Consider the following 25,441-nt stretch of genomic DNA (forward strand, 5'->3'; position numbering starts at 1 on the left):
AGCCCTTGGTGGATTGAGTTACTAGTCCTGGAGCCTTAGTTGGACAAATGCTCTGGAGCCCCTGGTGGATTGAGTTACTAGTCCTGGAGTCTTGGTTGGACAAATGCCTTGGAGCCCAGCAAAAGCTGTGGGTTGAGTTAGTAGTCCCAGAGCCTTAGTTGGGAAAACTCTCTTGAACCCTGGAAGGTTTGGATAGAGACCGATCTGATGATGGTTTTGTGATATCCGACCATGAGGTCGAATCACTGTTTGATGGGTTGAGGTGGATGGCCTCTAGAAGCCGTGGATGATTTTTGGTTGATATGCTTTATGACATCCCACATTCATGCTTGGAATATGGCATGGGGGTGAATCGCTGAAGAGAGATTTGGCTCAGCCATTCTATGGTCGGGTGGAATGTGGTAGTCCCATCTCCGGTTGGTTCATTGCATACATTAATGAGAAATCCATTCCCTTAATTCTCATGTGTAAAGAATCTGATGTATTTATGGATTTGATGGCTCATATGTTTATTGTATTTCTGTTCCTATTATGCTAGTTACATTCACATTTTATGACAAAAACTATGTATGATCCTCGACATGTTTTTACTTGTATGTGAATGGATAAAGTGCCTATGACCTAATAGATGATAATGCAGCAAATGGCATGAGGGAACAATGGTTCATAGTGATTCTCAGATAAGTACGAGATCCATACACTTAATTATGTTGTTTACACCTGTAGGTTACATGTCGATGATATGTTTGACGAAATGCTTGTCATGGCTAGTAGGTATCCAGTCAAGGTCTTGAATAAGTATTTGCTTTATTACTTTCATTTCCCTGTTACTTTACTGATTTGAAGAGATGGATCAGTTCTGGGCAGTGTCTTGGGCTTTGAGCCTGAAAAAGTGGCTTAAATCCCGGGGTTGCTGGCACAACACTGACAATTTAGTCCATAGTCGCTCGCAAGCATGCCTATTAGAGCAACTTTAGGTTGTTGGTCGCTCCCTTGTCCATAGCATGAGAATGACTATTGCCCAAGAGACCTAAAACAACAGTGGGACCCAAGGATAGGTTGTCTGAGTGGTTGACTTGTCCTCTGAGGGTTTTGTTTATGATGTTGGATGTTTGTATGGTGTGTTTACGTCGCTTCCACTTCCTTAAGGTGACTTAGGAGGTAAAATCATATCATCGTGGCCTCTCGTCACATGTTTACCCCGACTGGCCAGTTGCTTGGGTAGATGTGGGAGGAGGGTGTTACAACATCAATCAATTTTCAGGTCACAATATATATAAGGTATGAAGTGAAAATCATAAAATAAATACCAATGTCATGAAGATATATAGATTGTAAAGATTTATGAAAAAGAAGTAAAAATGTAGCAAATTCTTGTGAATTTCAAAGGTTGTTTTTGGTGAAGCTGGTACGTGTAACCAAAATATACTCAGAGTAAAACAAAACCTCTATAATTTATGTCCTCTCCCAATTAACTTGTACATTGTTGTTCAGACTTCTAGTTTAGTAATCTTACAAGTACAAGCATCTGTACACATATACAAGGAAAGGAGGATTGGTACTAGAAGTTCGTGCCTGGCAGAATATTCCTTTTTTAAATTTTTTTTGAAAAATTAAAATTTCTAATGTTATGGACAAATTCTTCTTTTTGCCATAACTTCCTCATACGGCGATCGTTTTTCAAACCGTTTGTGGCGCCAGAATTGGGAAGACGAGCACTTTCTAGTCATTCAACTTTGAAACAGTTCTAAGCACTTTAAATTTTGAGCATTTTACGACACTTAGGACATGAGCACCTGATCACGCCTCCCCATTGGGAAGCTTTTGGACCCCAAAAGCCTTCAACTACCTGTTAAAGAGGTGAGGGTACAACTCCCTCACTCTGTCCACCTCCATCCACTTTGCCTTGTTCGGTTTGCTGCCTTTGAAACCAACCCGAACATAATCTACACTGCCCCTCCTTGAAGTGCGTGTCCTTCTGTCAAGGATTGTATCTTCTTTCAGCTCATCTAAGAATTCTGGCGAGAAATCTTCTATAGATGGCAGCTGAACAACATTTTCATGATCAATAATCAAAGGAGGTTCATACAAGCGTAAGTTCTCCACATTGACAACAGAATACATTTGCATGTAGGAAGGCAAATCTAATTGAAAAGCGTTATTTCCAACCTTCTTGAGGATTTTGAATGGATCATAACGAATAGGCTTTAGCTTTTTACCTTCTCCTTGCATCCTTTCCTTACTAATGTACAACCATACCTCATCTCCTTCTTGAAACTTGTGATCGACTCTATGCTTGTCATGTCTTTCCTTGTACTTGCCTTGACTCTTCTCAAGCTGTTCTTGAATTTGATGATGTATTTGTTGAATTCTTTCAATGAATGAATGAGCTTTGTCAATGTCACTATGTCCCTCAATGGCGACATCTTTCTCAAGAATGAAATCAAGAGGTGATTTTGGAAAGTAACCAAAACAAGCTTCAAACGGTGAGGTGTTTGTGGAAGAGTGCTTGGCACGATTGTAAGCATGTTGCATGTAGTGTAAATGTTCATCCCAAAGCTTGGGATGCTTGCTGCAATAACCTCTCAAGAGGTGCACAATGGTTCTGTTCACAACTTCGGTTTGTCCATCTGTTTGCGGATGGAAAGCAGTACTTTTCTTCAACTTTGTGTCCATCATCTCCCATAGGTTGGACCAAAAATTCCCCACAAATCTGGAATCCCTGTCACTAATAATGGAAGTAGGCAAACCAAAGTGAATCCATACATGATGAAAGAATAATTCAGCAGTTTGTTCAGCAGTTATAGTTTTCTTACAAGGCATAAGTATACACATTTTGCTGAAACGATCAACTACTACATATAAATAATCATGCTGCTTTCAAGATTTTGGCAAACCTCCTACAAAATCCCTAGAGATGCTCTCCCATGGTCTAGAAGGTACCGGTAAATGAGTATACAAACCAAGCTTCCTATTGCTAGGCTTGCTTGTAGCACATAATGAACAACCTCTTATGAACCTTGAAACAGAATCTACCATGCGAGGCCAATAGCAATACCTCTGTAGATGTGCAACTGTTTTGCTCACACGAAAATGGCCAGCAATAAGAGAAGAATGAGCTTCTCTTATGACATTTATCCTCTCCCCCTGTGGTATACACAACTTGCCCAAATGAAACAGCAAATTGTTATGCATGTGATAGTCATTTTCCTCTACATGATTTCCTTTACTCAAGTTAGCATACACATCTTTAAAGTCATCATCAGATGCATATTGTTCTATGTAACTATCATGTACAATGGAATCATTCTTAAGTAAAGTAACAACACCAATAATAGGTCTTGAAAGCATATCAACAACCTTATTCAAAGTACCTTTCTTATACCTTATTACCAAATGGAACTGTTGCAAGAAGCCCATCCATCTGAAGTGTCGTGACTGTTGTAACTTGCTTTGTGATTGCAAGTACTGTAAGGGCTGATAGTCGGTATGTATAACAATTTCTTTGCCCATCAAGTAGTGTTTCCACTTTTTGACGCTTTGTACAAACGCATACAACTCCTTATCATATGTAGGATAATTTACAACAACACCATTAAAAGTTTCAGAATGAAAAGCAATAGGCTTACCATGCTGTAGAAGAACTGCACCCATAGCATAATCACTAGCATCAGTTTGTATCTCAAATGGCTGTCTCAAATCCGGTAATGCAAGGACTGGAGCTGAACTAATCTTCTCTTTCAAAGATTCGAAAGCTTTTTGCTGCTTGCCTCCCCATTGGAAAGCATGCTTCACACTTGTCACTGCATGCATAGGAGCTGCTATAGAAGAGAAGTTAGAGATAAACTTCCTCCAATATTGAGCTGCACCCAAAAAACTTCTTACCTCTGTTATGGATTTGGGAGTAGGCCACTTCACAATAGCCTCAATCTTAGCAGGATCAATTCTCAAAGCACCTCCTCCTACTATGTGTCCCAAATAAACCAAAGAAATCTTTCCAAATTCACACTTTGACATTTTAAGAAATAACTGATTCTTCTTCAAAACATCAAGTACTTTTCTAACATGCATGACATGATCTTCTCTAGACTTGCTGAAAATTAAGATGTCATCTAAGTAGACAATAATGAAATCATCAAGAAAAGGACACAAGACATCATCCATTACCTGCATGAAAGTTGCAGGTGCATTGCATAAACCAAACGGCATCACAAGCCACTCAAAGAGTCCTTGTTTGGTTTTAAAGGCTGTCTTCCAAATGTCACTTTCTTCAATTCTTACTTGATGATATCCACTGCGCAAGTCTAGCTTAGTGAAATATCGAGCATTTTTCAGCTGGTCTAGCAAATCATCTATCCTTGGGAGTGGGTAACGATTCTTTACCGTTATCTTGTTCAAGGCCCTGAAATCAACACACATACGCCAAGTGCCATCTTTCTTTGGAATCAATACAATCGGTGACCCACATGGCGAAGTACTTGGCCTTATGAAACCCTTGTCCAACAAGTCCTTGATTTGCTTCTTTATTTCAGCATTCTCCATAATAGACATGCGGTACATGCCTATGTTTGGAAGAGGACAATCTGGATGCAAATGGATTTCATGTTGAATCTCCCTCTTAGGAGGCAAACCTGTTGGCTCCTGAAACATCTCATGATATGCATCAACTACATCATACAGATCTAATTTAAGTTTTGGATCACAATTGTCAAATGACTCATGATTCACATCAACCTTGGGCTTAATCATAAGAAGAACAAAATTCTTACTTGAATTGACCAGCCTTTTTACCTGTCCTGCATTCACCATCGCTATATTTGTCTTCTTGCGATGAACTCTAACAATGAACTCCTTGCCATCTTTGAACAGATGATATTTGTTTTTTTCATGGCGATGAAAGATAGCTTGCCTGTCAAACAAGTAAGGACTTCCCAAAACAATTCCTGCTATATCAAAAGGTACCACATCAAGTTCAACTGTGTCAATAAAATGTGCAGTAATTGCAAAGCGCAATGTGCACTTTCTTGAAACTTGTAAATTTGCATCTTTGCAAATCCATCCAAGTGGATATGGCTTCGGATGTGGAACGGTCTCAAGTTTAAGCTGCTTGACCAAGTCCTATGATATAAGGTTTGCTTGTGACCCACTATCAAAAAGTGTGTCAATTTTAGTATGTTTTGAAATCACCCTCACATGAAACAGTTCAATTCTTTCTTCCTCATTAGGAGCTTGTACATGGCAGTTTGAGGTGCTAGTGCTGGCTTGAGTTTCAAATTCTTTTCCCTTCAAGTTTTTCAAACCCATGGCTATAATTTTGGTTTCATCAACTGAATCTTCCCCTAAATCTTGTGGTGTAGATGTAGTAGCAGCAGTTTTCTGTTTCCCTTTGGATTTGCTAAATTGAGGTCTTTTTTCAGGATATAATTTCCAACAGTTTTTCTCCTCATGGCCTGGTTTAGAACAGTGTTTACAGATCACTTTCTCACTCTCCTGTTTGACAGATGCATTCTTTTTTCTCTTTCCCTTGGAGGTTTTCTCTTTGTTTTTCCCCTTGGGGGCTTGTTTCTACCCTCTTCAAATGTGTTTTTTCCCCTTGCCTCTAAATGGGTACCTTGGACACAAACCTCGTCCAAGCTAGTAGGGTTAAACATCAAGATGGTGTGTCTAAGGTAGCTATGCAAGCCACCAATGTATTTCAGCAAGGTTTCTTGGGTCTGTAAATCTACCCCTAACAAGAGAGCTCTTCTCCTGAATTCTTGGGTGTAGTCTTGGACACTCTGACCCTTAAGTTGTCTGAAATTTTGCCAATTCATAATGGCCTTCTGCATGTGAGCAAGAGGATAAAACTGTTTTTTAATGGCTAACAGAAATTCAGGCCATGTTAAGGTAACCTTACCAAATTTCTTGATCTCCTCTTTAGTCTTGGCCTCCCACCAGACCAATGCTGCTCCATCCATTCTCAAAGAAGCCAACTGAATCTTTGTGGCATCATCATGCATATTTTGGATCCTCAAGTAAACTTCCAACTGCCTAATCCAGTTGTCAAGCTTTTCTGCATTCACTTCACCATTAAACATAGGTAATTCGAATTTTACATCAAGCTTCAAAAAAGGACTTTTTCGAGAGGATCTATGCTTATGAACAGAAGAAGACGAGGATGAAGAGGAAGAAGGTGAAGATGGGGGTGGTGGATCACCATTTCCTCCATGTCCTTTCTTGGAATTATCATCATCCTTCTTACCTCCTGAAGAGCCCTCTCCTTCATGTGGATGTTTGGACCCTTCTCCAACCAATTTCTCATTTCTTTCTTGGTACAATATCCTCACCATTTCAGTGAGGTCCAAGAAAGCCTTTCTGAATACTCTTTCTTCTTCTCTTGGATCTGTCTCTATAGGAATTTCTCCTTCATGTTCAAACATCCTTGAAGCTTCTGCTGAGACTCTTGAGGGTGAAATTGAAGGTGGAGGTGATGGCTCTCTGGCCTTCCTTGATTGAGGATTCTCTCATTCTCTAGTCAACTGTCCTTCCCCTCTTTTAAGTTTCAACCTGGTAAGCATCAATACTTTGCAAGACAGTTAGAAGATCTTTGCACAAAAACCCTGAGCTCTGATACCAACTTGATCTGAATTTGAAACTACTTGAAATTTGTTTGCAAGGTATTCAATTCAGAATTAAACATGTTTAAAAGATTTCCATGTCTTGCAGAAAGAAAACAAATGAAATTTTCAGTTGTTCATGACCCATTCAAGCATAGCAGAGTTATTTCCTTTTACTCTTTAACACATTAAAATGAATTTGATCTGCAAAATAAATCAACCGCAAATGCAAAAGAAGTTGATAAAACAGTTCACCCCCTCCAGGGCTACATCTGCTGGGTCCAAAGCTCCCAACCGGGCTTGTCCTTGTTTTTATTAAATGCTCAAATTGAAAATACAACTGAATAGAAGCATCTACAGGTGAAATATATGGCAAAAATGGATTCAAAACACTTGAATCCTTCAGGATTGACTATTGGATCACCTCCAATGGATACCTGCAACCCTATCCAGTCTTCACAAAACTGGGCCCTGGTGGCTCCTAGAACTTTCACGGCTCCAAAACCTTTGCAAATGACCTCAGATGGCTGTAAGACCTGCACCAATGGCTTCTGAAGGTCGAAAATACCCAAAATCAAAATAAAATCCGTCCAAAACCGACTTTCCTAGCCAAAGTTATGGCCATTTAAAGTTTCTCCAGTTTGCCCCTAGAAAAACTCCAGCTAACTTTAGTTAACTCCAAATAGCTCCGCCAATTATGGCGGGTCTGCCAAATTTGGTGCTCCTGCAAAAATTCCGCCAACTTAACTGCAGTTACATTTAATGTTTGGTGGTTGCCTCGGATTTCGTGCTCGGCGGAATATTCTTTTTTTAATTTTTTTTTGAAAAATTAAAATTTCTAATGTTATGGACAAATTCTTCTTTTTGCCATAACTTCCTCATACGACGACCGTTTTTCGAACCGTTTTGCGGCGCCGGAATCGGGAAGACGAGCACTTTCCAGCCATTCAACTTTGAACCAGTTCTAAGCACTTTAAATTTTGAGCATTTTACGACACTTAGGACATGAGCACCTGATCATTTATGGCTAAGGAAAATGGCTAAGACATTAAAAGTCATTTTGGCACATTTATTTATGAAAATAATATAAATTAAGAGAAACATAAGGTGAAAGGTCACAGGTTTCATGTGGGGAGGAAAATGAAGGAAAATAATGGAAAATGAAGAAAATAGAAGCCTCATTCATAAAAAGGCTTCTTAGGATAAGCTAGTAACCTTTTATCAATTTCAGTGTTGGAGCTCTCTCATTTTTCTCTCTCTCTCATACTCTTGGATACTTAGAGTTTTCTTGGAGCACTCTTGGAGGGTGTGGCATACTTGGATTTTTGTAGCAAGAAAGCGCAGGAAGGCATCGACATCAATAACTACATCAGATTTTCTTGTAGGTATTGAGTTGCACGTATGCTTTTTTCACTAGTTTTGGCATGCATGGCATATGCATGTGATTTCTTGCTTGTGATCTATTATTGGCATGGAGGATTGCCTAGATCGATAGTGGATTGCCTAGCCTTTCCATTTCCTGGATAGCCATGGTGTTTGTGGGTTTACTTTCATTGCTTGTTTTTTATTGGTTCTCGTGCTTCCTTAGCTTGGGTTAATTTACTAGTACTGGAGCCTTGGTTGGACAAACGCTTTGGAGCCCTTGGTGGATTGAGGTACTAGTCTTGGAGCCTTGTTTGGACAAACACTCTGGAGCCCTTGGTGGATTGAGTTACTAGTCCCGGAGCCTTGGTTGGACAAATGCTCTAAAGTGTAGAAATTCTCACTGTAGATTAAACTGATTATGCAATGTACTAAAGCAAAATACTTAATCTACTTCTACAATCAAACTTGCGGAAGCTTAATCGATTTTGAGCAAGATCAAACAAAACACATATAACAGAGAAGATTCAATCACACATGAAACACAGAAAAATACTCTGGGGAAAGCCTCAGCTAAAAACCCCGCTATTTGTATTATCATAAAAGTGGAAATATCTCAAGATTACACAAATCTTTAGCTGTCAAGCTATCCAGCTTTCAGTACAATCCCTCACTACTGCTGATAGATAGAATAGACAACACATATGCCTTCTCATTTGTCCTCCAAGCCTCCTATTTCCTTGCGCAGTTTTCCCTGGGTCCTCCGACTGTAACCTGTGTGATTCTCACCTCACACACTGCTTTGACCTCTATAGAAACTGCGCAATCCTCAAGGAATGAATTCCTTCTGCATGCAAGAGATATTCTCATAGGAATATTCTAGCAACTGATAATACACTGTCCCTACCATTAATCTTAACTGGGTGTTTGTCTGAACTGACATGCATGAGTTATTTATGAGAGAATATTCAATTATCTGGAGAAAACTAGTTGCATGTATGCATGCATTAACTGACTGAACTCACAATTAGTTCCACAAACTGTTTGGAACTAATTTAACTGGAGTTAACTCAGTTAACTAAGCTAACTAATTACAACACAGATACAACTCATCCTTATCTCCTTAATGAAGGGATAACTTCCTCAATTAAAGGGATAACTGTTGCATGCCTTCACAAAGACTTCATGTTTGAATTTCTCCAACTAATTAACTCAAGATGAATTAATTAATTATTTTTCAAACAACTGGTGGGACTAAATTCGAATTTTAATTCAAGGACAAATTAAAATTGGAATATATCCTAAAATGCTATCTATAACAATGTTATTTTTAGCATTTATTGTTGTTATTTTCAACACTCCCTCTCAACAAGAAAGGGATTATCTGCCACCCCGATCCTGTCTCTATGAAACTCGAATTTACACTTTGACAATGCCTTAGTCAAAATGTCAGCATCTTGCTCCTCGGTCAAAATATACTGCAACAACATGATCCTCCTTGCCACACAGTCTCTCAGATGATGCTACCGAATGTCGATATGCTTGGACCTGTCATGAAATATTGGATTCTTAAAGAGTTTGATACAACTCTGATTATCACAATAGATCACAGTTGGATCCATCCTCTGATCAAATAAATCAACTAGAATTTTCCACATCCAAATGGCCTCACATGTTGCCTGACTTGTAGCCATGTATTCAGCCTCTGCTGAGCTGAGTGAAACTAGCCTCTGTTTCCTGCTGTACCAAGAAACTGCAGCTGAACCAAGATTGAAAATTCCTCCTGATGTGCTCTTCCAATCTGATGGACTCCCTACCCAATATGCATCAGTGAAGCCTTGTAGCTTCACTCCTTTTGTCCGTCTGTACCATAATCCATACTGAGATGTGCCTCTGAGGTATCTCAAAACATGCTTTGCTGCCTTCCAAAATAGCTTGGTAGGCTGAACCATAGCTTGACTCAGGTGGTTCACAGCATAGCACAAATCTGGTCATGTTTTCACTAAGTACATCAGTGAACCCACAAGCTGCCTGTACATAATAACTTCTACTACTTCTCCAGAAGTAGCATCCTCCTTCCTCCAGTTACCTGCTAGAGGAGTCTACATGGGTTTGCACTTCTCCATATGGAATCTCCTGAGTATCTCATTAGCATACTTGCCTCGAGACACAAACACTTCCCCATGCTTCTACCACACTTCCATGCCTAGAAAGTAGTGCATGAGACCCATGTCTTTCATCTCGAACTCTCTTGCAAGGTCCTCCTCGCAAGACATGATCAACTGATCATCACCTGTCAATATCAGATCATCAACATAAAGAGCAATGATCAACTGCTTACCTTCCACCATGATGTGGTACAAGTTCACATCTGCTTCACTCTTTGTGAATCCCAACCTGGTGAAGTAGTTTTTGATCCTGGTGTACCAAGCACGAGGTGCTTGCTTCAGCCCATACAAATCTCTCTTGAGTTGGCACACATGCGACTCACGATCAAAGGTCTCAAAACCTTTCGGATGCTCTATGTACACCTCTTCCTCAATCTTTCCATTAAGGAATGCAGTCTTCACATCCATTTGATGGATCTTCCAACCCATATGTGCTGATAGTGCCAACATCGATCTGATAGATGAGTACCTTGCTACAGGAGCAAAATTCTCATCATAGTCGATCCCTTCGACTTGTGAGAAACCACGGGCAACAAACCTTGCCTTATGTTTCTCCACACTACCATCAGCAGCATGCTTTACCTTGTAAAGCCAATGGGAACTCACAACTGACTTGTTCTTCGGTCTTGGAACCACATCCCAAACACTGTTCCGAGCTATGGAGTCATACTCCTCCACCATAGCATCAACCCAAATCGGCTGCTGCACTCACACATTCCCCAACAAGGGCCATGTATTCAGTGTACATATCAGGTGACCTCCTCTGTCTGCGCTGATAAGATGGTTCTCCCACATTCTCTCTCACATCCTGCAAAAATTTGTCAGCTTCTCTCATGCGCTTCTGCCCATCTCTGGAAGACTCTACTTCAGTGGATGTCTCCACTCCTGGAACCTCTGCGTGCATATGCTCCACATCAGTTTGAGGCTCCTCCTCCTTAGGAACCAAAAGTTTCTCCACAGCCTGTAGTTGGAGCTCCCTCTCAAGGGAAACTCACATGGCCTTTTGCTCATTAAACTTAAGATCTCTGCGAACCACTGTCGTCCGACTAGTAGGCAAATACACCCGATAGTTGTGGGGTGAATCAGTGTACCCCACAGGTATCCCCAACTCAGCTGTCAGCTCAAGTTTCTTCCGGGCATTCTTGATCACATGGCAATAAATCGATGAGCCAAAGATCCTGAAGTGACCTACATTTGGTCTCTTCTGGGAGAAAGCTTCCCCTGGTGTTTTCATCCCAAGTATGCAATGTGGGCTTCTATTATGCAAATAAACTGTTGTGTTGCATGCATCAGCCCACAAATGAAGTGGTAGGCCTTGGTCATGCAGCATCGCCCAAGTTTCCCCCATAATCGTTCTGTTATTCCTCTCGGCCACCCCATTCTGCTGTGGGTTATGAGGTGCCATCAACTCCCGTTTAATTCCTTCTGCTACATAGAAGTCCTTAAACTCTTGAGAGACATACTCTCCACCATTGTCACTTCTCAAGGCCCTGATATTCTTCCCTGGTTCTTTCTCAACCAAAGCTTTGAACTCACAAAACTTTGAGAAGGTTTGATCCTTCTTCTGCATGAAATAGATCCAGCATTTACGAGAAAAATCATCAATGAAAATCACATAATACCTTTGTTTAGTGGTGGAGGTTGTCGAGAATGGTCCACACTCGTCAGTATGAACTTGCTCCAAGATTGCTTCAGCTCGACTGTCTCGACCATGAAAGGAAGATTTTGCATACTTGCCCAAGGTACAACCTTTGCATGTGTCCACTTTCTCAAGTTTACCTTTGGGAAGTCCGGTAGAAATTTGCTGCATTATCTTCAAGGCCTCATGATGCAAGTAGCCCAACCGTCTATGCCATAACTCGCCAATATCTTGGCTTTGCACCAATTCTGATTTGGAACTCAATGCAACATAGTCATCTACCTCCAGCTTGTAGAGATTCTTCACTCGAATCCCAATCCTCTTGGTCTGACCCATGGCTATGTGTCTCAGGAACGCCTTTCCTTTACTGAAGACTACATCATATCCTTTGTCTTCCAGCATCGCGATCGATACCAAGTTTTTCTTCAGTCTAGGTACATACTTTAGATCAATCAAGGTGAGAGGAGCTCCATGCTCCCTCTGAAACAAAACTGTACCTTCACCTGAAACACGGTACTTTCCATCATCGCCCATCTTTATGCGCATCTTGAGGTCTTTCTCCTCCAAGGTACTGAATAAACTCTTATCGTCGATCATGTGGAATGAGGCTCCACTATCCAGGTACCAAACACAACCCACCATCGATGAATCCATGCATGCGATGAGGGTAAAATCCAATTCAAACTGTGAGGCTAGTGCCTCGCCTTCTGATCCTTTTGAGGATCCCTTCTTGGATTTCTTCAATGGACAATTAGTTGCATAATGGCCAACCTCATGACAATTAAATCATCTCACTTTAGATTTGTCAATTTTCTTCCCACCATGGGAAGAACTCGATTTGGAATGGGATGCCTTCCCTTTCCCTTTCCTTGCCTTACTTGCTAAGGCTAGATTTTCTTCATCATCATGCTTAGATGAAGAACCATCTTTGGTGCTTCTCCTGATCTCCTCCTACATCAGATCTGACCACAGTCGTTCCCAATCCGGCAGTTTCTCTCTTCCATTCACTGAGTCTTGGTAGCTATGCCAACTCTTAGGAAGACTGAGGAGAGCAAGACTCACCATATCATCATCGGTTGTCGTGATTCCTACACTTCCAAGCTCATCTCTGCAGGTGGTGAGCTTATTCAGATATGTAGAAATCTTGTCGCCTTTTTCACACTTGATTTTCCGAAGCTTGTCCTTCAGCGCCAGTTTCCTCTGGTCGTTGTTGTTATGATATAGGTCCTTCAATGTCTTCCACATTGAAAATGGAGTCTCCTTCCCATGGAGACTCGAGACAATATGGTCTCGAACTCCCTCCAGAAGAATCCTCGCTCTCGCCACACATTTCTTCCATTCCGCCAATTCTTGGGCATTAACTGTTGTTGGCTTGGGGACTTCTTGATCAATGAAGTCCTTCAAACCATTGTCTTCTAATACCGCTTCCATGCAATCCTTCCATGCTATGTAATTCGAGCTGTCATCCATGGCATACTCGAGTCTCAAGCCATTGAACGACATTGGTGAACTTTGAGATGTGATAAGAAATTGATTTTGTACCTGCAATCAAGAACTTCAAACTTCAAACTTTTCCCTTCTTTGTATATTGTTCTCCGCTTTGATCACCTTTGCTCTGATACCATGTAGAAATTCTCAATGTAGATTAAACTGATTATGCAATGTACTAAAGCAAAATACTTAATCTACTTCTACAATCAAACTTGCAGAATCTTAATTGATTTTGAGCAAGATCAAACAAAACGCATATAACAGAGAAGAGGATTCAATCACACATGAAAAGCAGAAGAATACTCTGGCGAAAGCCTTAGCTAAAAACCTCACTATCTGTATCATCACACAAGTGGAAATATCTCAGGATTACACAAAGCTTTAGCTCTCAAGCTATCCAGCTCTAAGTACAATCCCTCACTGCTGCTCAAAGGCATAATAGACGACGCATATGCCTTCTCCTCTGTCTTCCAAGCCTCCTATTTCCTTGCGCATTTTTCCCTGGGTCGTCCAGCTGTAACCTGTGTGATTCTCACCTCACACACTGCTTTGACTTCTGTAGAAACTCCGCAATCCTCAAGGAATGAATTCCTTCTGCATGCAAGAGATATTCTCATAGGAATATTCTAGCAACTAGTAGTACACTGTCCTTGCCTTTAATCTCAACTGGGTCTTTGTCTGAACTGACATGCATGAGTTATTTATGAGAGAATATTAAGTTATCTGGAGAACAATAGTTGCATTCATGCATGCATTAACTGATTGAACTCACAATTAGTTCCACAAACTGTTTGGAACTAATTTAACTAGACTTAACTCAGTTAACTGAGCTAACTAATTACAACTCAAATACAACTCATCCTTATCTCCTTAATTAAGGGATAACTTCCTCAATCAAAGGAATAATTGTTGCATGCCTTCACAAAGACTTCATGTTTGAATTTCTCCAACTAATTAACTCAAGATGAGTTAATTAGTTATTTTTCAAACCACTCGTGAGACTGAATTCAAATTTTAATTCAAGGACAAATTAAAATTAGAATATATGCTGAAATGCTATCTATAACAATGCTATTTTTATCATTTCTATTTTTAGCATTTCTTGTTGCTATTTTCAACATAGAGCCCTTGGTGGATTGAGTTACTGGTCCTGGAGCCTTGGTTGGACAAACGCTCTGGAGCCCGGTAAAAGCTGTGGGTTGAGTTACTAGTCCTGAAGCCTTGGTTGGGAAAACTCTCTCAAGCCCTGGAAGGTTTGGATAGAGACCGATCTGATGATGGTTTTGTGATGTCCGACACTGAGGTGGAATCAATGTTTGATAAGTTGAGGTGGATGGACTCTAGAATCCGTGGATTAGTTTTGATTGATGTGATTTATGAGATCCCACGTTCATGCTTGGAATACAACACGGGGGTGAATGGCTGAAGAGAGATTTGGCTAAGCCATTCTACGGTCGGGTGGAACGTGGTAGTCCCATCTCCGGCTGGTTCATTGCATTCATTAATGAGAAATCCATTCCCTTGATTCTCATGTGTAAAGAATCTAATGTATTTATGGATTTGATGGCTGAAAAGTTTATTGTATTTTTGTTCCTATTATGCTGGTTATATGCACATTTTATGACAACAACTATGTATGGCCCTCAACATGTTTTTACTTGTATGTGAATGGATAAAGTGCCTATGACCTAATAGATGATAATGCAGCAAATGGCATGAGGGAACAATGGTTCATAGCGATTCTTAGATAAGTACGAGATCCCTACACTTAATTATGTTGTTTACACTTGTAGGTTACATGTTGATGATATGTTTGACGAAATGCTTGTCATGGCTAGTAGGTATCCAGTCAAGGTCTTGAATAAGTATTTGCTTTGTTACTTTCATTTCCCTATTACTTTACTGATTTGAAGAGATGGATCAGTTCTGGGCAGTGTCCTAGGCTCTGAGCCTGAAAAAGTGGCTTAAATCCTAGGGTCACTGGCACAACACTAACAATTTTAGTCCATAGTCGCTAGCAAGCAGGCCTATCAGAGCGACTTTAGGTTGCTGGTCGCTCCCTTGTCCATAACATGAGAACGACTATGGCACAAGAGACCTAAAACAACAGTGGGACCCAGGGATATGTTGTCTGAGTGGTTGACTTGTCCTCTGAGGGTTCTGTTGATGATGTTGGATGTATGTATGGTGTGTTTACGTCAGTTCCACTTCCTTAAGGTGACTTAGGAGGTCAAATTGTATCATCGTGGCCTCTCGTCACATGTTTACCTCGGCTGGCCAGTTGCTTGGGTAGATGTGGGAGGAGGGTGTTACAACATCAATCAATTTTCATGTCACAATATATATAAGGTATGAAATGAAAATCATAAAATAAATACCAATGTTATGAAGATATATAGCTTGTGAAGATTTATGAAAAAGAAGTAAAAATGTAGCGAATTCTTGTGAATCTCAAAGGTTGTTTTTAGTTAAGTTGGCACGAGTAACCAAAATATACTCAGAGTAAAAGAAACCCTCTATAATTTATGTCCTCTCTCAATTAATTTGTACATTGTTGTTCAGACTTCTAGTTCAGTAACCTTACAAGTGCAAGCATCCGTACACATATACAAGGAAAGGAGGATTGCTACTAGAAGCTACGTTACTATTGGGTTTCTTGTTTCACACTGCACCTACATTCTCTATAGCCTAATCCAATGATTCAAGAAGTAGAGGGGCACATACGTCGACTGATCATCGAGCAACCCTTTCCATGGTTTTCGAAAGTCTTGTTTCTAGATTTCGAAATAATATTTTGTTTTTCAAGAAGTTGTAATCTACTCAATGGTATTGTGTGCATAACACATTCATGAGAAAAACGAGAATTCAAGAATTGAACTCAGGACCTCTATTAAGCGACATTAAATAAAATGATAGCCTTGCTTTCAATGCGAGGCAAGTGAAATCTATATTGAATCACATCAACAACAATAGATGAACAACTTCTCAATAAGGAGGAATTGAATTCACGATCTCTATCATAAGCGACATTCATAGAATTGAACTCACCATCTCCATCACAAGCGACATTCGTAATCAGAGTAACAAAGTACTTGATCTTATTAAAAGGGAATTATGATAATTGCATTGGGGACCTCTTGTTGAGCTAACACATTCATGAGAAAAGGGGAATTCCAAAAATTGAACTCGTGATCTCTATCATAAGCAACATTCATAAAATCGAATTCGCCATCTCTATCACAAGCGACATTCTTAATTAGAGCAACAAAGTACTTGATCTTATTAAAGGGGCATTCAGAGAATTGAACGCGGGACCTCTCGTCAAGTGTAACACATTCATGAGAAAAGGGGAATTCCAAAAATTGAACTTACGATTTCTATCATAAGTGACATTCATGATTTTTTTTTTTACAAAAAAAAAAAATACTAAATTTCTCTGTTAATAGTTCAAATCTAAAAATGATTTTGTTGCCTCTAGGACGTGGCCTAAGGGCAATGTAACCTTATTGCAAGATAGAGCTAGGAAAATGTGCGACTGAGCACGTATTTGAGTTAGAACCTTAAATACAGGAAATTTTGCACTTCTTGCAAACATATGCGCTGCAACTAGTAATTGGTACTTTGCAACAAATATATGCAAATCATTACTTCAATCTACAAAATAGAGTGTTTCATTGAAATAATAACTCACAAGCCTCAAGAAGACCAAATAAATGTATACAAACCCGTAGTTTTGCATGAAGTAAGATGAAAGTTGATGGAAAGTCATGAAGTTGTCTAAGAATTAATGTGGGTACTTACCAACTTTTATGCAAAACAAGTTTATAACTTCTGGAAAGAATGGACAATAACAACTAGGCACCTCCTTGGCACTGCTCAAAACTCCTTTGTAAATAAACAACCCCAAATCTTCTTTCCCCAGCTTCACTGAATCATCGAACAAGCTGGTAGCACCCTTCAATTTCCTGTAACTAAACCACTGAAGCTTAACTCCCAAAAAATCACAGGGATTGATTTTGTTGCTCTTCACATGATTGTAATACAAATACACAAAGAACACTATGAGTACAAAAACATGCCCAAGGTGGAAGGCGTGATAATATAAGAGCTCTCTGACATGCTTTTCGTTCAATCTTTTCATTTCGTAGAGTTGGTTTTAGGTTGGTCGACTTTCAAACAAGTGCTTGTCACGAAACAAATCTGCGAAGATCTTCACCGTCCTCTTGACGTGGTAGAAAGTATGCCCCTCTTGTTTTGAGCAACCCAAATTGGTTAATTAATTCGGATTGCGAACTATAATCCATATGGGTCGTTGTCCAAGTGGATGGACCAAGAGTTTCGTTCACCTGCTTGGGCTTTGTAGCCCATCGACATCTTGTGCCATGTTGACTTGTCAGTCAATGATGTTTTCTACGCCGCCTATTTATGTATCCTTAGCCATCGACTTGCAGTTTTAGTGATGAGGAAGATACAAAGGACCCAACGTTGCATCAAGCTCTGTAGCCCTGATGTGGCTACTGTGCTCATAACATTCTCTTGAGAAAATAAAAACTTAATGTTTACTATTGAAACTCCATGGAATTTTTGCAAATTTTTTTGTACGTACAAAACTAATACAAAGCCATGGCTCATAGATGTCACTACTATGCAATGACATAAAAACAATCACATAATGTGAATTGACATGTGTTAAACTTGGGTGAACAACACAAGCATAATATGTATTAGCACTTGGGCATAGTCTATATTGGCACTTTGTTAAATTTTTGACAAATGGTTCCGAGGAGGTTTATAGTTATGCTGATAGGCATTGTATTATGAGGTTGTTGTTGGTGACACTGTTTAGATTCGTCGTCCTCAACAGGGGTCGCGAATCTCAACAGTGTCACCCCCTTTTAAACTCTCTCCATCACGTCTTCCAAGAGCTGCAAAATCTCGTCAATGTCGCTGTATCTCCAAGGCCATGGACAACGACGAAGGATTTTATTTTGAGGGTGCACACAAGCGTGGAAGTGCTTCCACTAGAAGGCCGAGATCAGAGTCCCATCCCTTTTCTGATCATGGAGGTTATCTTTATTTTTACACTTCCCCTTTAGCAAAGTCTCCACGAACATCTAAAGGCGTTCACCGTCACTAAAGACTAATTCTCTAGGAAAATTCAGATGATTTTTCTCCAAATACAGAACAATGATTCCAAGACTCACCAAAGCATTTAGTGACAATTAAAATACCCGCCGTTGTTAGGCATTCTGATTCCACTGTAAACGATATTTGAAGAAAACATTTAGATGGAGGAATATTTAGAATGATTGATACAATTAATGGTAGTCCACCCCTACCAGTGCGAAAGCGCTCTAGGATTCCAAAGAAATATTTGCTAGAAGATGAATATGTTGAGGATGAGGATGATTACGAAGCACTGTAATCTAAGAGAAATTTGAAACCTAAGAGGGGATTAGAAGAATTGTATCAGGATGATGAGGATGAAAAAGGACCTCCATTAAGTAATGAAGATTATGAAAGTTCAGATTCTGAGATTGATGATGTCAAGATGAGGAAAGCAAACATTCCATCTTTTATATTTGACAGTAAAAAAGTTCCTTTGACTGCACGGCAAAGGGTTGTTCAATTCTCAAGAACAATTCGAGAAGCTAGAGAAAGTTTGATTGAATTTCCAGATGGGTTGCTTGACTTTAGTCTAAGGAAATGTCAAGAAAAGATTCCAGAATTTGAACAACAATTGAAGAAAGCAGATGCAACTCAGAGACACAGGATGCAAGCTGAAAAGGCAACTCAAAAGATTAAGGATGATGCAATTAAGAAAATATTAGGGCAAGACACTCTTAAGCAAAAGTGAGAGGAAAAGCTTCGCAGACAAAGGGATGAAATGACACAAGAGAAAAGGGATGTTGCAAAGAAAATTGCTCCAAATACGATAAAATGGGTTATTGGGCCATCTGGAACAATTGTTTCATTTTTTGAAGATGCAGAATTTCTAGGCATATTCAATTCTATACCATGCAGGTATCCTCCTGCCCGTGAGAAATGTGCAGGGCCATCCTGTAACAAGACATACAAATAGAGAGATTCAAAGTCTAATCTTCCTCTATGTAGCCTTCTTTGCTATAGGGAAATTCATGATATGGCACAAACTCTCTCAACTCATTAGTTGTGTGGTTTTCATTTCCTTTATTTCATGTATTTCTGGAAGTAAAATAGCAATGAAGGTGAATGTAATGTTACTATATGGTTGACCCACACCAAAAATACTTACCAGAAGGAGGTCGTTGTAAATGTTAGAATGGGAAGTGCTAAATAAGAAGAGGACATGCACAAAAGAATGCTGCTATTAATATCATTATGGGAGAATGCAATGGGTTCTTTGTAATTCTCTATTTACAATGAAATTAATATATTTATTCCAGTTTAGATAGTGTTGTAAAAAAAATCTTCGTCATGGGAGCATGTAATCCACTTGTTGCCCATCCAAAATCACAACATGATACAAATACTCAGGATTCTTTAAATTGCAACATAGAAAGACACCAATTCAATTTATTTACGCTGAGCACCACATTTCTCAATTACTTTTTTCTCCCATCTAAATAACTTCTTATTATAATCTCTAAAATGTTATTTAAAAAAAAGAGAAAATCTAGTGATATCTCCTCAAAAATTACTTCTTATGCAATTATGAGTTTGATAGAGATTGTATAATGCACTACATTCAAAGATTCCTTCTAATTTAATTATGAGTTTAATGCCGATTGCACTACATTCTTCTACATTTTTATGAACCTGTCTTTGCAACTTTTTGGTACAAATGGTAAGTAATGATTGCAAGGTAATGTGTACTGAAAATTGGATTCATTTTATTAAAAAATAAAGATGGTTCATTACAAGTGTCATTGTCATGTCTCTTATCTTGTCTCTTACAAGAAAAAGCACACAAACAAAAGCCGCGCGCCCAAACGTGTCAGGCTTGAAAGCAAAAAGACAAAAAAGAAAAACTGAAACTGAAATTCAAATTTAAAGTCTTTCGTAAATTCATAAAAAGTCATAAAATATGGAGGGATTATGGAGGGTTTCGCTCTGTTTGTGTGCCGTTGATGGAGCTGTCGAGCTGGCTCAGTATGAGTTCTTATGATTCAGACGCACTGCAAGATTGGCAAGAAGCGCAACACGATAACGAGAATGTGTTGTCGACGTTCCGCCAGAGGTTCAAATAGCCGCCGCTCGAGTACCAAGTGACAGACATTTCAGAAGCGGAAGAGGACCCAGTCAAGGAAAAAACACTTCGGAGATTTCAAGGTATCCATTGTCATGGAGGCTTTCTGGACTCGCAGAGCAAAGTTGATTCGAAATATTTTTTAAGCTTCTGCAGCTATTGTCAAGTATTTAGAGGGAGATTTCAAGGTATCCATGGTCATGGAGGCTTTAGGGACTCGCAGAGCATAGTTGATTTGATTTATTTTTGGGGCTTCTGTAGCTAATATCAAGTATTTAGATGGAGATTTCAAGGTATCCATGGTCATGGAGGCTTTCTGGACTCGCAGACCAAAGTCGATTATAATTATTTTTGAAACTTCTGTAGCTATTGTCAAGTATTTAGATGGAGATTTCAAGGTATCCATGGTCATGGAGGCTTTCGGGACTCGTAGAGATGAATTATTTTTGGAGCTTCTGTAGCTATTGTCAAGTATTTATCGATATATGGATATTTTAATTGGACTTTAAGAGCCTGTCCTAGCGTTAGTTAGAAGCCTGGCCTCCGGTCATAGGTGGATCGAAGGCCCTAAGAAATCTCTCTTTCCTCGCCCCTCTGCCTGCCTATAGAAAGCGAAGCGAAGGTCCGGGGGAGTGCAAATGACAGATGTCCGGGCAGGTGCGCTATAGTTGTGGTCGGCATCTGCCACATGCGATTTATTACGGTTGGTGCATACATTCATTCTGTCTCATTCTAAAGAAACGTTGGTAGAGCGTTGAAGGCAAGTGCTGTTTCATGGACTATAGCATCATTAATGCTATAGTCCAAGTAACCCGGAGAGCCCATCCCATGCATGGATGCACATCGACTCACTCACCTGCAGACGGTTCCTGCCCGCCTCCGGCGCCGGCCCGCCTCCGGTTTGAAGACATAATGGCAAGGCTCCACGGTTCAGCGTAATCAATGCAAGTAATCACGCCATTAATTTTATTCAAATAACGAGCCCATTTGAATTCGAATTCAAATTTGAATTCAAGCGCCCAAAATTCAGCGCTCATCCATATTTCAGCAACCACGCCCGCTCTTTTGCATATTGATTCCCTGTTCAGTGTTGTTTTGTCAATGAAGTTGCAGACGATAGAATATCATGACCTCGCCCTTCAAATTCGGTATGCACCTGGAGTACTCATCTGTTTTCTTTATAGGTTTTATGTTGCGGCAAATTCTTCAATGGTATCATGCCTATTGGGACCTCAGCAGCTCCAACATATCTTCCTCCTCATTCCTTCAAAACACAAGATTCCCGGGGAAATCCCAGAAACTTCAATCTAATAGACGGGGGAGTTGCAGGTAACGATCCGGTAAGTCGCGGTGATATATTTTTCCATTGCCATCTCAATATGGTTTAAATTTCAGTTTTCAAAGTCACAGCGTAACAGTTTTGGTAAGGGGCCGTGAAATTAATTTGTTGCCCTCTAAAATAATCTTGCAAACATTACTTGCAGTAAACCATGTGTCGAAAGAAATTGTATTTCAGTTTTCAAAGTCACTGCGTAACAGTTTTGCCTAATGGGTTGCGCAATTAATTTGTTGGCCTGTAACATATTCTTGCAGACATTACTTGCAGTAAACCATTTGTTGAAAGAAATTTCCGCTCGCAATTCGAATCCACCATTGTCGAAACAAAGTATTGATTTAAATTTGATCGAGAACGAGTCTAGCAAGCTTCTGGTTCTTTCTCTTGGAACAGGACAAAAAGTAGCTCGTTACAAGGCCACCGACGCTGCAAAATGGGGCTTATTTGGATGGTTAACTAAGGACGGTAGATCACCTTTAATTGATATTTTATTGCAATCAAGTTCGGATATGTCGGACATTCACGAATTCTTCTGGTTCAAAACCATTAACATGCATATGTATCTCAGAATCCAGGTACTTTTCTTGCACCCTCCATATATAATTCACCCATAGATTTTGTGAAGTTGAACAAATCTATATTCGAGATATCTAACACAATGCCTCATTGTGATCAGGAACCGCAGCTGGGAGATCACACTAGCTCCTTGGATCTGTCGACGGAGGAGAATCTAAAAGCCTTGAAAACGATAGTTAGCGATCTTTTGGCCAAGCCTGTTTCAAGTGTCAATATCGAGACGGGCTACTATGAGCCAACGCCAGAGCAAGACTGGAAGACCAACCATGATGCATTGATCAGGTCATTTTAGTTCTTATTGAATACGTCAATTTCAATGAAAATTGCTAAATCAAGTTTTATGACAGAAAATGGTTCATGTGAATTGGTTTCACCGTTAATATTGTATTGATTTGGCAGGTTTGCGCAACTACTTTCACGTGAAAGAAAGTCACGATCAACTGCTGCTCCTAGTGGCTAAGACTTAGAGTCCTGAAACTTTATGAATGATAGTTTTCCTCAGTTTATGAATGTTAGTTTTCCCTTATGAATGTTGTACTTTGTTCGAAGATGATCTTAACTTCGATATGTAATGTAACTTTGATATCCAATTTGAAAATTGAGGCTTTCTGCATATTTCATTAATATATTGATTTTGAAAATAATGTTATTTACCATGCCTTTACTAATATTTAAAGAAAAAGTCACACAAGAATTAACATAGTAATATTTACATTATTAATGAAATCATTGAGCTCAAACTTTTAAGGTATATATGTAATTTCGTTTTCATTTTAATTATTAATATTATTAAAATTTTCAATCTTATTATCATTAATTCGGTCATGCAAACCATCTAGACCCTGTGTGGACATAGACACATCTTAAACGCCATTTAAATATGAAAGATCCCCACTCTGCTTTTTATGTGGACATCCCCACTAAGATTTTGGTAGAGTAGGATATCTTTGTGATACATATGGCATAGAATATAATATTAATGGTATGGAGATTTTTGTGGGGGTGGGAATAGCCTATGTTCCCATGAGTAAATTTTTCATATCATTCATTTAGTTGCATGGATTGCATTAAAATTTTTATGGTATTCTTTGTTTTTAATTAATATTTTTTTAATTTTGGATTAATATTTTTAAGTCATTTGATTCTACTTATGTTATTAATATCACATTTTTTACACCTTTTTAAGAAAAAAATTTAATATTTTATTTTTTAAAGTAAGAATGTCCATTTTCACTTTCTTTTTCTTTATGTTTTCTAGCCATTAAACATTTTGCTATGATTTATGATTTTGTTGATAAAAATGTAATTTTTAATTTTCTAAATTTAATTGTTGAATCTATAAATGGATTTAATTTCTTGAATAATTCTAATTCTACCTGCAAAAATTCTTCTAGCTTAATTTTTGTTAAAACCAATTTTAAAAATGTAATAAAAAATGTTTGAAAAGTATAATATATGGACTACTAGAAAGAAAAAGACAAGTATAAACATTTTATATTTTATACCTTTAAAATATGATGATCTAACTATGTGTGACATTGTAATTGTCAATTTATAAACTACATTTTTGAATGCGTAAATGGATTTAGCACCATTAAAAACAACCATTGCACTTTAATGAAAAAAAATAGTGAAAAAATACTCCAATAAAAGTTAAGAACAATAATGTTAAAATATTACAAAGAAAACAAAAATTCCTACACATTTTTATTTTTTATTTTTTTCTTACTATCAATGGTGAAATCTAGCTATCCATTTGATGGTAAAAATGTAATTTTATCTTTCTTTAATTACATTTTTGCATGCATAAATTAATTCATCACCCTTAAAAATATTTATTTGATCACTATTATGTAATCTCAAACATTAATATCTTGAATTTTAGCAATTATTTTAATTTTTCCGCCAGAAGTTGTCAGCAAAAAAATGTCTAAGCTGTTACAAATCAAATGAAAATTTAAAACATTTTATATTCTAAACTATTTTAACTATTATTTTTGAAATCCAACTAAATTTTTATTTTCCATTGTTTAAATTACATTTATTATTATTAGTAGTATGTATAAACCAATTCATAATCCTAAAAATCCTCTATTTTACCAAAATTTACCTTCAACCACAAATATCTACAATTATGAAAATTTATATAATTTTTGGACCTAATTTTGAGAAAACTTATGTAGAAAAATATTCCCATAAAAAAATTCAAAAAATAAGATTTTTATCTTGCTACAAAGAGAAGGAAAAATATAACATTCTATTGTATAACATTTTATAATGATATATAATGAAATCCTGCTATTTTCTAACCATATATAATGAAATTCGACTATGTAACAGTTTGAAATATGATAATTTTCATTGAATAAAGTAGACCTTCTTTCACTTATATTATCTAATCTCAACCAGTGATATAAGTAAATTCCAAAAACTATTTTCACTATTTTCGACATTTTGGAAAAACGTAGTTGGAAATATGATGTATGAGGTTGGTGAAAATGGGGTGGTAGTTTGGAATTAGACTACTGGCTAACATTGTAACCAATGAGATGCGCGTTGATGGATCTTATATGTGGAATTTCCCCCTGAGGGTCCCGCTTATCTGACCAATCACTATCAGCCCTTCTCTCACTTTCCCTTTTGTTAAGAGCTTCAATCTGCGCCATTGATCTCACTTCACGAGATCCAATAGATATCGCATCGTTCTCTCACCAACTTACTTGAATGATATCCACCGTAGATGTCACGTGGATTCTTGCACGAATGATATAAGGACGAGAGTGCGCAAGAAAAGTGGTTTTCTTGTGCTACGTGTCGACCGCTAAGGTTGATTGCGTGAATTTTCCAAATACCATTTACGATCTTTTGGGCGCATGAGATGCCACTTCCCGTTTATCAAATACAACCCACGTGCTTAATTCATACTTTAAGGAAGATGCGTAAGGAAAGGTTTAGCGCTTAAGCTCAATATTAACTCTTAATACTAATTGACTGTGAATTATAAATAAAATGTTTAAACAGAGGAAAATACCCAATTAGGGTCTA

At 38.5% G+C, this 25,441-nt stretch overlaps 1 protein-coding gene and 1 pseudogene across 1 annotated transcript; both read left to right on the forward strand.

Annotated features, from left to right (window-relative positions):
- Positions 1-18,219: 18,219 nt before the first annotated feature.
- LOC149249316 (uncharacterized) lies at positions 18,220-19,425 on the forward strand (annotated as a pseudogene).
- Positions 19,426-20,783: 1,358 nt separating this feature from the next.
- On the forward strand, positions 20,784-22,856 carry LOC149249317 (patatin-like protein 5). Its single transcript, XM_089452642.1, has 5 exons — positions 20,784-20,882; positions 21,669-21,824; positions 22,078-22,395; positions 22,497-22,678; positions 22,796-22,856. The coding sequence occupies exons 1-5, from the start codon at positions 20,784-20,786 to the stop codon at positions 22,854-22,856; spliced, it is 816 nt and encodes a 271-aa protein (XP_089308768.1).
- Positions 22,857-25,441: the final 2,585 nt, after the last annotated feature.

Source organism: Pinus tabuliformis, chromosome 7 (assembly GCF_031772625.1).
Source record: "Pinus tabuliformis cultivar Carrire ecotype Pingquan chromosome 7, CPIR1, whole genome shotgun sequence".
In the NCBI taxonomy this organism is placed as follows: Eukaryota; Viridiplantae; Streptophyta; class Pinopsida; order Pinales; family Pinaceae; genus Pinus; species Pinus tabuliformis.